This window comes from Lepidochelys kempii, chromosome 2, assembly GCF_965140285.1.
Source record: "Lepidochelys kempii isolate rLepKem1 chromosome 2, rLepKem1.hap1, whole genome shotgun sequence".
In the NCBI taxonomy this organism is placed as follows: Eukaryota; Metazoa; Chordata; order Testudines; family Cheloniidae; genus Lepidochelys; species Lepidochelys kempii.
Genome location: NC_136381.1, coordinates 268,036,975 through 268,048,768, shown reverse-complemented (window position 1 = coordinate 268,048,768; position 11,794 = coordinate 268,036,975). Strand labels below are relative to the sequence as shown.

Genomic DNA, 11,794 nt, shown 5'->3' with positions numbered 1-11,794 from the left:
GTGAGGTTAGTCAGTATTTCCCTGTTGTTTTTTTACAAAAAGGGGAAACTGAGGCAAAAAGCAGTGAGGTGACTTTCCCAAGACATAGAGTGAGGTCCAAGGCTAGTGTAAAGCATAGGAGAAACATTTTCAAAAACTCCTAAGTGGCTTAAGTGAATAAATCCCATTATATTTCTGAAAATGGTACCTTGGGTACATCTAAAAGAACCCATGGGAGCAAATCTTAGAGCCCATGTCAACTGGCTCAGGCTCATGGGGCTTACGTCATGGGGCCCAAAATAACAGTGTAGATGTTCCCGCTCAGGCTGAACCCCGGGCTTTGAGGAGGACAATTTCAGAGCCTGTGCTCCAAGTTCTGGGATTCGCTGCCATGGGAAGGGTTTTTGCAGTGGAGATGTACCCTTAGGCACCTAAGTTGCTTAGGCACTTTGGAAAATGTTACCATAGAGCTGCTAATTTTGAGTCCTTAATCCCAAGAGAATCCTTCATCTAAACTGACAGGCCTGCAACACTCACATTTTCTGCGCAAGAACATTTCCCTTGCTCCTGGGGAAGGGTATAGGAATGTGTGTCTTTCCTCCATGCCCCCATATTGACTCTCCAGGACAATGATACTCAGGCCAAGGCTCGAAAGCTGCAAGCGGCTCTTTAATGTGTCTCATGTGGCTCTCTGCAGCACGTGATATTAAAACACTGTGATTTAATTATTAACCAATCAGGAAGCTTTTACTATTTCATTAACCAATTACATTATTAACTTGCACTAAGTTAGTAACTTATTTGCTGTCAGAATGATATATATTAACTAAATATTTCCCCTCTCAGACTGTTTAAATATGAATATAGAGCACTATAATAAATGAAACAATGAAGTCACATGACTGTGACTCTTCTGGGTAATACTGATTGCTAAATTGGCTCCTGAACTACTGAGATCTGAGTATCACTGCTCTAGGGTGTGACTTAGGAGCTTGCAGGGCAAAGGACTTTCTGGGCACAAAGCCAGGGGAGGAGGGCGTCCACACCCACTGCTGGCAAACCCATTGCTGAGCAGACGAAAGTGAAACTCACTTTGCTTCTGTTTCCTGGAGAAAGAATCATGGCTCAGGCTGCTGTGACTCTGACTGAAAATCTCCAAAATGAAGCCACTTGTCCCATCTGCCTGGACTCTTTCAAAGATCCAGTGATCACCGAGTGCAGCCACAATTTCTGTGGGGCATGTATCAGTGAGTACTGCAAGGAATCATCCGGGAACCTCTCCTGTCCTCAGTGCAGAAAGACAATCCAGCCAAGAAACTTCAGGCCTAACAGGCAGCTGGCAAACATGGTAGAAATCGCTGTGCAGCTTGGTGTTGAAGCAGCAAAGAAAGCGCAAGAGATTGTGTGCGAGGAGCACAAGGAGTCTTTGAAACTCTTCTGCGAACAGGACCAGAGACCGATCTGCCTGGTGTGCAGGGAGTCCCGGGGGCATAGGGATCACACCCTGGCTCCCATAGAGGAGGTGGCGCAGGCCTACAAGGTAGGAAATCCGGCACTAAGTAATGTCTCTGAAGAGACGCTGTCTAGGGGCTCAGTCCAAGTCAATGGAAGTTTTCCCATTGAATTGTAGGGGGGGGCAGAAGCTGGTTCTAGTAAACAAACCAGGTCAGGGGAAGGTCAGACCCCCTGGCTCCCTGCCCCGGAACACACTGCCCATTCTGCCCTATACCCCCCCGGCTTCCCCCTCCCCACCAGGGACACACTGCCCAGCGTGCCCTATCCCCCCGCAGCTTCCTCTGCAGGGAAATCACTGCTCATCATGCCCTATACCCCCCGGCTCCCTCCTCCCCCGCAAGGGACTCACTGCCCAGCGTGCCCTATACCCCCCGGCTCCCCACTCCCCCCGAGAGCCTGTCCTGCTGAGAAGCCAGAGGAGAGATGAGAAGAGAAATGGACGATGTATGATGAGCAGACCAATTTGGGTCTGGCTCACTGATCCGGCTGCTGGTCTTGTTCTAATCCCTTCTCGCTCAGGTGCTGGCTTGAGTCTTCTACTCATTGTGGCTCATCTTGGACTGGTTTGTAAACTGTAAATGCTGGTTGTTCTGGTGGAGTGCTTTAGGGTGAAAAGTGCTATCGACACATCTGTGTGTAAGCTAGGGAAATTCACAAACAAAACCTTTGTTAGGGTTTGTAATGGTGACAGTATATTTCAGTGGAATTTACCTACCACTCAGAAAATGCATACAAGAGCTAGGTATTATTATTCATTTGTTGTGATTTTATTTATTATAATCTCAATAGAGTTCTTCTACCTCAAAAACTCAGAAGTAACTAGTTAAAGCATGAAGACGCTTAATTCATGCCATATATTCATCCTTCACTTGCAGTCACCCCATGCAAGTTACACTGTAGCTAGTCTTCAAACATTCACAACAAAAAGGATAACAATAGATAACATTGTAAGTGTTTATTATCTGGAGAATTCAAACTTTGGTAACTGCTCATTACATTTAAAAAAAACAAACCCAACAACTCCTACTAACTCTTGCAAACTTCCACCAGACTAAAAGTATGACTGAGAGTATGATGAATTTTTACATGCCAATAACTTCATTGATCCATTTTATTAATGTAAAAACAAGTGTTTATATCTTTTCAAACCCTTTCCAGCTAACTCAGCCCCCAATACCAGAAGGCACTTCTCAGTAAGATCAACAAAACATCTTTGGGGGCCCCATATCAAAACATTTTAGAATTATTGGCCAAAAAGTTAGGATTTTTTTCAACAAGTAGACTAAAGCTTTAGTCATGATAACTTTAAAACTCTTTGCCTGAGTTTTTTGGCTTCTTTAGGGGGACGTTAGAGGAGGGCTTGAAAACTGGACTTATAACGGGGAGCTGGCCTTAACTATCAAGCTGCTACTGTCACTCCATAAGAGAGCTTTGCAGATGTGTAGAGCTGACATAACCAAACATAATACTGCTGTATATTGTGTAAAATAAAACACGGAAATCACCAAATCCATATTTCTTTGCAGGAAAAGCTTCAGAGCAATTTGTGTTTCTTACAACAAGAGAGAGAAGAATTTGAGCCGTATGGAGAAGAGAAAAGCGATGAACTGCTGGTATCTACCTACCTAGCTCTCTACTTGTTTACATGGGCCTCATCACAGCAGTATTAGGGCTCATATTGGCTGCTCGCATGACAAGTGGGCTCACACCATGACATTGACAACACCGCCACGACCCTGCAGTTTCACACAGCGCACTAGGGAACTTTTGGGCAGGGTCACAGGGCCAGTTACTGCACAGGAGGCTGGTAGATTTACATCTGAGCTTGCCGTGCACTGACCTGCCATATAGACACGGCCTTAGTAATGTGGCAGTAATACAGGCATGCTTTGCACTTGGCTGTTCCATGAGCGGACAGTGCGGACTACACCCCCTCATGAGTAACATGTTACTCTGTCTGGGGTCCATAGAGCTGGCAGAGCTATTCATTGCAAACAGTATTGGTTACAGGTGTATTCTCGTTCTGGTTAGCAGATCACTTCCCAACTGATCTTGATCTTCTACTAATGTATCTGTTATTCCCTCCCTCCTCTCCCACTGTCTCCATATCCCTTTTAACCCCCACTTTCTACTGCTACTACTAGTTCTCCCTTACCCTCACTGCCCTCCTTCAACCCTGCCCCCGGCAAATCCACATCTCATCTCTGCTGCTTCTGCCTCGCCTCTGGTGACATCTACCCTAACCCTGGTCCTCCCTCCATCCCCATACTCCCTGCCTCCCACCCCCATCCCCGTCACCACCTCTGTCCCTCTGGATCCTCTTTTTCAATCTCAGCCCCCGTTCACAACCTCCCACTTTTTGTTCTCTTGCTCTCCCTGGCAGGCTCACTCCGTCTCCAAAAGGGTTAGTTTGCCAAGACTTCTTCATCTCCTGGCACCCACATAAAATCAGGTGTCCTGTCTAACACTGTTTCAATACACACTTTCCCCGATGGTGGCCTCCTCTACCCTCAACCACTGCCTCCACACCCCCGATGCCTCCTTGGCCACCTTCTTTGACTTTGAGTCCTGGCTCTTCCTCTCTTCACAATCCCCACCCTCACCCTTGGGGACTTCAGTTTCCATACTGGTGTCCAGCCCAACCTCTTAGCCTCCCCCTCCTCTTCTCCTTTGACCTTCATCCCTATTTTGAATCTCCTTCTTGACAAAACGGCTACTCACTTGACCTTGTCTTCTCTAAACACTGCTTCCTCCCTAACCTCTCAGCTCCATTTCTTCTGTCCTGCCACCACCTCATCTCCTTCAACAACACGCACCAGGTCCTCTTGTCATTTCCAGTGGCTTCTCTACAACTCCTCCTGCTGTCTTCTCCACTGGCTCAGTTATGATTTACTCCACTTCTCGATCTCCTACCCCTTAGACTCTTTTGTCCTTCTTTCTCACTGTAAGGTTTATTCTTCCAGCCCCCAACTCTGTCTCATCTGCCACATCCACACACACAAGGATCTATGGAGAGTGAAAAGACTCCACCTGTAATACTGACGTGCCCCTCCCCTCGTTATATCTGTTCCCTGCAGAGACAGACAGAATCGGAGAGACGGAAGATTTTGTTGGAATTTGAGCAATTGCATGACTTTCTTAGTGAACAACAGTGCCTTCTTCTGGCACAGCTGGAAGTGCTCGACGAGGAGATTTTAAAGAGGCGGAATGAATATGTAACCAAAGTTTCAGAGAAAACGTTACTACTCAACGAACTCATCAGCGAGATAGAAAGGAAATGTTCCCAGCCAGCGACAGAATTCCTGAAGGTGAGGCTGCATTGTACATACTCTGTGACCCTGTGCAAAAAGAGGAAAGACTCCTGAGCTAGTGAAGCCCAGCTATGGGATACTGGAGTCCAGGACTCAGAGCTCACGGTATAACTGAAATACTGACTGTAAGATTGAAACACTGAACTATATGGTGTCAGTGGGTCTCTGGATTATATGTAAACAGAGGCAGTGTTTCTTCCTCTGAATGATCTTGAATAGAAATGGAGAAAAATTACCCATGAGGAGAAACTCCAAACAGTCTCTGGGGCTTCAGAAAGTACCTGGTGTCCAAAAGGTTAATGTTTATCTATTTAATTCCCACCTGGGATGTCACCTGGGAACTGGCTCATTTCCTGGGTTCAGAGAAAGCCAGTAGGTTGCTATGTAGGCAGGCATGAAGGGAAGATTTCTGGCTGCTGGGAGATGGGTCAGGTCAGGACTTGTAGGAGGAACAAACCCCACCCTTTAAGGAAGTCCTGTGGCCTTCACTTCCAACCAGACCAGGGACACAGAGTACGTCAGGATCTGAGGCTGACTGTGGAGAAGAATGGGGAGGAGCCCAGAGGGGCTGCATGCAGGGAGGTGTCAGGACTGGAAGAGAGGGTGAGCGCAAGGCTTCTGTGCCTTTTGGTGTATGAGGCGGGGGAAGAGGTGGGTGGTCCTACGGCACTTGCCGCAAGAGGCTAGAATGGCTGGAGGCATCTTATCTTCATGAGGTGGGAAAAAGGCAGAGAAAGAGGGGCTATGGAGATGAGAAGATGAGGGAGCCATCCTTGGGAATCAAATAAAGCCTCCTTTTACTTCTGATTCTGGTGCCGATTCTGCAGTGAAAGTCATGCAGGCAGACCCCTTCGCCTTCATGGAGCCCCACAGATGGGCAGGCACCTGCCCATGTGAAGTCAATTGTAGGATGGGGGCCTAAGTTACCAGAAATCTAATGTTCTCCAGTGTGGAGATCTGCAGATGGGACTCAAACTGCAAACACAAAGTGATTCAGGCCCCCCAGCAGAAACCTGCCGGGCTGGATTCACCAGCATGGCCCCACTGACTTGCTCTGGTGTAGCGGAGAGCCGCATTCGACCCTCCTTTCTTGTGGCACATGAACTGATCATCTGTTTTCTTTCCCTTCTAGGACATTGGCAGCACCTTGAACAGGTACTTACTGGGCTCGTTCCCGCTCTCCCTCCCCCCATGGTGTGCTCAGAAAAGTCTTGGAAACAGTCCTGAAGACCCAGCTTCCCAGCATGCAGCAACTGTGGGAATGTTTTGTATTTAATATATCTGTCATTTGTACAAAGGGGCTGAGTTTTGGTTGCCACGGGAATGGTACTTTGATAAAAACTCAACTTTCTTTGTTGTTTTACATTTTTAAAATAATACTAAATGACTTGGCATTTGGTGAGAGCGAGGGGTCAGGCAAGTCCCCTACAGCCAGTTGAAGTCAGTGAGTTATGTCTGCTCAGCAGCACTGAAAAATCATGTTTTAGCCTCTATGTACCTCTCTTTCTCCTCATGTAAAATGAGGTGTTAACTCCCCAGTGGACAGGGGACCAAACCAGGTATTGGGAGAGCCGGGTTCTAGTCCTAGCTCTGCCACTGACCTGCTGGGTGACTTTGGGCAGTCACGTCCCCTCCCTGTGCCTTTGTCTAGTTAGACTATAAACCCTTCAGGAAAGGGATTCTCTCTTGTTGTGAGTTTGTGCTGCTTCCAACCCAACGGGGCCCTGATTTTATCTGGACACTTCTGTAATCTGCATAACAATAATAGTTCATAGCGGGGTTGTAAGGTACACATTTGTACTTGCTAAGCAGTATAACTGCTGCCCTTCCTATTTTGATAATTGCCATGCGGATTAGATGCACTTGTCCCTGTTAGGGTGTTGATGGGCTCAGCAGCTCATAGGCTGAGGTCTTTATTCTCTCTGCGCGGGTGGAGAGTTTGGGATTCGACAGCTGGGTGAATGTTCTCAGGGTGCATCGACACTACTCGTGCTGCTGCAGCAAAGCTGGAGCATAGACACTGACTAAAACAACGGAAGAAGGTTTCCATCACTGTAATAAATTTAGCCTCTCATGAGGTGGTAGCGAGGTTGACGGAAGAATTCTTCCATCGATCTAGCTGCATCCACAGTGGGAGTTAGGTCAACCTAACTGCATTGTACAGGGCATAAAATTTTTCACAGCCCTGAGTGATGAAGGTAGGTCAACCTAACTTTTAGGTGTAGACCAGACGTCAGGATATGTGTGTTTTCCTAGGTGCGAGTGTGTGAAAGTCCCAACTCCAGCGCCCGTTTCTCCTGTGCTGAAGAAGAGAGTCAGCGACTTCTCTGAAAATAATAGCCTTGTAATGGGGGTGCTGGCTATGTTCAAAGGTAAAACAAAGTGACCTTGTGGGTGATGTCTCCAGTCCTGTCTCCCCAGGGGCCCATTGTGTTTCTCTTCCATCCCATTCTCTGGTTCATGGTGCCCCATATGCTGTTGCTCCTTTGCCTCTGTCCTCCTCCCCCACTCACTCTTTCTCGTCTGTTTTTTATCATTGTGGGTCCCCACCACGTCTCTCACTGGACCTTAGCTTTTTTCCTCACCACTCCTGAACCATCTTCAGCTACAAAATCTCTGCCAGCTGATTCCTCATGCAGAAGTGTGTCTGCCCTTGGTTCTACTCTGTCATGTCTTGTTGGCACCTATGAGTCTCCATCCGCTCCGGAGTCCTGTGAAGCCTCAATGCAGCCAGTGCAAAGGGTTCTGGGAACTGAATGTGTTTGCTGTACATGAAGGGGCAGAGAGGGTGATCCACAATTTTGGGAGGTGATATAACAGAACACTCAGTGGGAGCTGGGAGGAGGGAAGCAATGGGGTGTACTTGGGGTGGGTGGCGGGTTGTTCCAAATTTTGGCTTCTGTCCCCTCTAACTAGAGATAATCATGCTACCACCACAGTGCTACAAAGACTGGCAGGAAAAGACACACACACATAGCCTACTAGGGATTGTCGCACCAGCCAGAGTGACCATGGGTGATGGCATCACACCAGGCGCCATGTAGGGAAGTTCCAAAATCTGACTCAGTCTTGCAAATCCATGAATCTCTGGATGGCCCCACAGGCGGCCCCAGCTAGGGTCATGGCATGTGCCTCTTTGCATATCTATGGAAAGTTAGAGAACCCGGTGTGCTGGGGTGATTTTGTCCCTCCTGGTGACATGGCTGAAGGGTGTGCAATGCCGGTTTTGGATATGATGAACAACTGATGGGAGGCCAGATCAGTGTGAGATTGTGACATTTTGCACAGATTCCAACCACTTTATACTCAGGATTTGGCACAGACAGCATATCTGGAATAGTGCCATGAGAACTGGTGTGCATGACATCTCATCCCTGTCTCCTTTTTCTTCACCTAGAGAATCTGCGAGCTCAGCTGGATAAAGAAAAAGGTACGTTTCTGTGACTGCCGGGAACAAATAAGAGGCAAAGATTTTCTAAAATGAGGTACTTACTTCTCCATTGCAGAGATGGGCGTAGGCCACAATGTCTGGATGTGGATTTAGAACACAGCGAACTGGCGAGGGCTCAGATCTGGGTTGTGATTAGGTCTGTTATAGAAATACATGCCCAGCATTGTCCTGTGACAATGGTAAAGAATCCTAGAAAGTTGCTGTCTTCTAACACTGAACAGGGAACGTTACTCAGAACTTTATTAGCTCTAAAGCTACTCTGTCTCTCTCTGCTTCTCCCTTCTGGCTCAGATTCAGCAAGGTATTAAACACGTGTAACTTTAAGAGGACTACGTACATGGTTGAAATTATGCACTTGCTTAAACACTTTGTTGAACTAGGCTCTTAAAGAAACAGCGCACATATCCTCACAGGCACTTTTGGATTAGGATCCAGATTCATAATGTCAATGAAGTTCAAGGATGCTCTGATCCACAATTTTGGTTCAGACCATCTCTACTCCCTCTGGATTTTCTGGGAGAAGAGGCAACTGAAACCAAAGAGAGGTTTTCGCCATTAGAAGAGATTGTCTCCACCAGCTGTATGAACCCCTGGAGACAGGCAGGTGCCATCCTGTGACGCAGTTAGTTGTTGCTGGAATGATGGTTTAAAGGAGGGGCTGAGGAACTGTCAGTGTAATGAAAAATACAAAATAGGAATGAGGTGAAAGGGCTGGGGCTAGACAAACATAAGATGGTTTTACTGAGTGGCCAGGTGACGGCAGGCCAATGAGAAGGTGATCACTACTTTATAGAAACTACCTTGGGGTTGGCGGCAGCTGAGTTCTAAGACTGACTGTAAGCCCTGGCTCCTCCATACCTGTGGGCTTTAGCCTGAGGTCCAAGCTGAGTTGCCGTGTCTTCACCGCTATTCTAACCCATGAGCTCACGCAGGTTGGCTAACCCAAGTTAAGAACAGACCCTTTTTTGTAACCCTAAGAACTGTTACCATCGCTAACTCCCTAGTATTTAGGCCCTGTCCACAGTAAAACTGAAACCGTTGTAGCAGCAACAGTGTCTTTTAAACATGATGTTCTACCCCCTTCTCCTAAAGCAGAGTAGATAAGAACTGTGCTAAAGATCTATGTACCCTATAGAGTCTACATAGGGGCCTACACTACACAGTAGAAATAGGCCTGATCTGGATATGCAACAGCCTTACATTCAAAAATATTTGGAACCAGAGGTTTGGTTAAGGCCATAACAGCAAGAGGAGACAGCCCCAGAATTTAGATCTAGGTTGGGATTTTGAACATCTCCCTCCATTACCACCCCCAAAAAGCCAGGGATACAGGCACATCCCTGCTTATAAAAATCCCTGTCCACACTGGTCAAGGAAATGGTGCTTCCACTGAGCTCTCACCAGCACAGCTTCCACCATTGTGGCATAAAAGCACGCTTCTCTCCAGAAAAGCATAGCACAGAAAGTCACCGGGGAACTCGCTGCACCTGTGTCTCTTTCACTGCCATGCCAGGGTTGAAACAGAAATTGAGACAAGTCCCGTGTGCATCCGGGCTATGGGGTGACAAGTAGAATCCAAAGTGGACTGGAAATGGTCCAACATACAATCCGCTGAAGCTAAAGCCAATTGCATTCATGGGGTTAAATCCTAGCTCTGCTGAAGTCAATGGCAAAACTCCCATTAGTTTCAGTGGGTCCAGGATTGCATCCATGTGCAATTTTATTTATGGGCGACGGATATAAGAGGCTAGGGGAGGCTAAGCCTCCCCAAATGGGATTCGGTGCCCCTCCCTCTGGAGGTGCACCGGCCTGCCGTCTTTGAAGCACCGCCTCTGTTGAAAGGGCACCTGGGCCATTGCCCCGCTCATGCTCCGCCCCGGGGCTCCACTCCTGCTTGTCCTCTTCCCCTGTTGCCCCACCCACGCTGCTCCTCTTCCCGCCCCTGCCCCACCTCTTCCCCCCCGAGGTCCCGCCCTCGCTCCACCTCTTCCCGCGAGGACCCCACCGCTCCCATCCCTGAGGCCCCCCTGCCACTCCTTAGCGAGGAGGCCTCAGGGGAGGGGGTGAAGAGGTGCGAGCAGTGGGCGGGGGAGGCTTCGGGGGAGGGGGTGAAGAGGCGCGAGCAGGCAGGGATCTCAGGGGAGGGGGCTGAGTGAGAGCAGGGCCTGGGGCAAAGCAGGGGGGTGGAGTGTTAGTGGGGCCTCAGGGGGAGGAGGTTGAGCAGGGGCGGGCCTTGGGGGGGAGCAGGGGGCAGGACCATGGTCCAGGTGTCGGTGGCCCCTCCCACTTCCGGCGCTCGCACCTAGCCTCCCCAAATGCATGAGTCACACGTCACCCATGTTTTTATTCCTGATTTAGCTCCAGTGGAAGGAGTTTTTCCTGTTCTTGGCTCAGACCAGGAACATTCCTCCTGCCTTCCCCACTTCATTTAATTCTGGAGGAAGGAGATTCACCGATTTGCTCCAGAGCTGACCTGAAAAGGGGTTCTGCCTCTCTCTGATTGTCTGCCTCTCTCTATCTGCATCATTCTCTAGTCAACGTGACTCTGGATCCGGAAACAGCAAATCCCCACCTCGTCCTGTCAGAGGATGGGAAAAGCGTGAGACTTGGAGCGGGGCGGCTGGATGTGCCTGACAATCCCAAGAGATTCATGGTGAGCCCCTGTGTCCTGGGCTCTGAGGGATTCACAACAGGGAGACACTATTGGGAGCTGGAGGTAGGAGATGGGGATGGCTGGGCTGTGGGGGCTGCCAGAGAGTCTGTGGAGAGAAACGGGCCGTCAAGGCTTCAGACGGAAGGGATCTGGGCTGTACGGCTGGGCTGGGATTGTCAATATGCAGCTCTCACTTTCCCCCCGACCCCTCTCTCACTTGACGAGAAGCCCAGGAAGATCCGAGTTCACTTGGACTATGAAGAGGGGCAAGTGACCTTTTACAATGCAGAGAACATGGCCCAAATCTTCAATTTCTCTGCCTCTTTCAACGAGAAAATCTTCCCTTACTTTTGGCTCTGGTCCCCAGAATCATGTATCCAGATGTGTCCCTGATGGGTATCAAGCTTCTTACAGTGACTCTCACAGGAGAACTCCTGCACAGTTGCCTGCAGCTGGAAAAAGAGAGGATTCATTAAAATAGCCCTAACTAAGCGAACGCTCAGACATGACCTGCTTGTATTTCTCATTGCAGTAAGTTCATCTGTACTCATTACCCATAGCCTCGGGCTGCGTCATCTCCTGTGTGAATTGCCATCAACCTGTAGGGTCTACTGGATGTTATCTACTGCCCCTTTAAGTGTCCATGCCAGGTTGTCACCACAAGCGTCGTCGCTTCACTCTGCTGGCACGCTTATGTCAGGCAGGGGTGTGATGAGGTGTAATTTGTGACCAACACAGCTGTGCCGGCAAAAGCCCCGAGTGTAAATGCAGCTATACTTTCAAATCTGCACTTTTACCACTAGAGGTAAGGCTAAGGTTTTGTCATGGTTATTTTTAGTAAAAGACAGGGACAGGTCTCGGGCAATAAACAAACAGTTACGGAAG

At 48.6% G+C, this 11,794-nt stretch overlaps 2 protein-coding genes across 2 annotated transcripts in view; both read left to right on the top strand.

The window, feature by feature from the left end:
• The first annotated feature begins 16 nt into the window (after positions 1 to 16).
• LOC140905781 (E3 ubiquitin-protein ligase TRIM39) lies at positions 17 to 11,418 on the top strand. The gene is made up of 7 exons (XM_073329254.1): positions 17 to 1,519; positions 3,021 to 3,107; positions 4,572 to 4,802; positions 5,938 to 5,960; positions 7,062 to 7,177; positions 8,203 to 8,235; positions 10,791 to 11,418. Exons 1-7 carry the CDS (start codon positions 1,100 to 1,102, stop codon positions 11,300 to 11,302), a joined length of 1,422 nt encoding a protein of 473 aa, XP_073185355.1. The 5' UTR covers positions 17 to 1,099; the 3' UTR covers positions 11,303 to 11,418.
• Positions 10,839 to 11,794, top strand: part of CDC25A (cell division cycle 25A) — a 38,572-nt gene continuing 37,616 nt past the window's right edge. The window contains exon 1 of the mRNA XM_073329245.2: positions 10,839 to 10,909. Coding sequence (XP_073185346.2) covers positions 10,881 to 10,909 — 29 coding nt within the window. The 5' untranslated portion in view covers positions 10,839 to 10,880. The remainder of the gene's footprint in view (positions 10,910 to 11,794) is intronic.

Coding starts and splice junctions, on each gene's coding strand:
- LOC140905781 (XM_073329254.1), top strand. CDS start 1,100: ATGGCTCAGGCTGCTGTGACTCTGACTGAAAATCTCCAAAATGAAGCC. Junction 3,108..4,571: donor AGAAAAGCGATGAACTGCTG/GTATCTACCTAC, acceptor TGTTCCCTGCAG/AGACAGACAGAATCGGAGAG. Junction 5,961..7,061: donor ATTGGCAGCACCTTGAACAG/GTACTTACTGGG, acceptor GTGTTTTCCTAG/GTGCGAGTGTGTGAAAGTCC.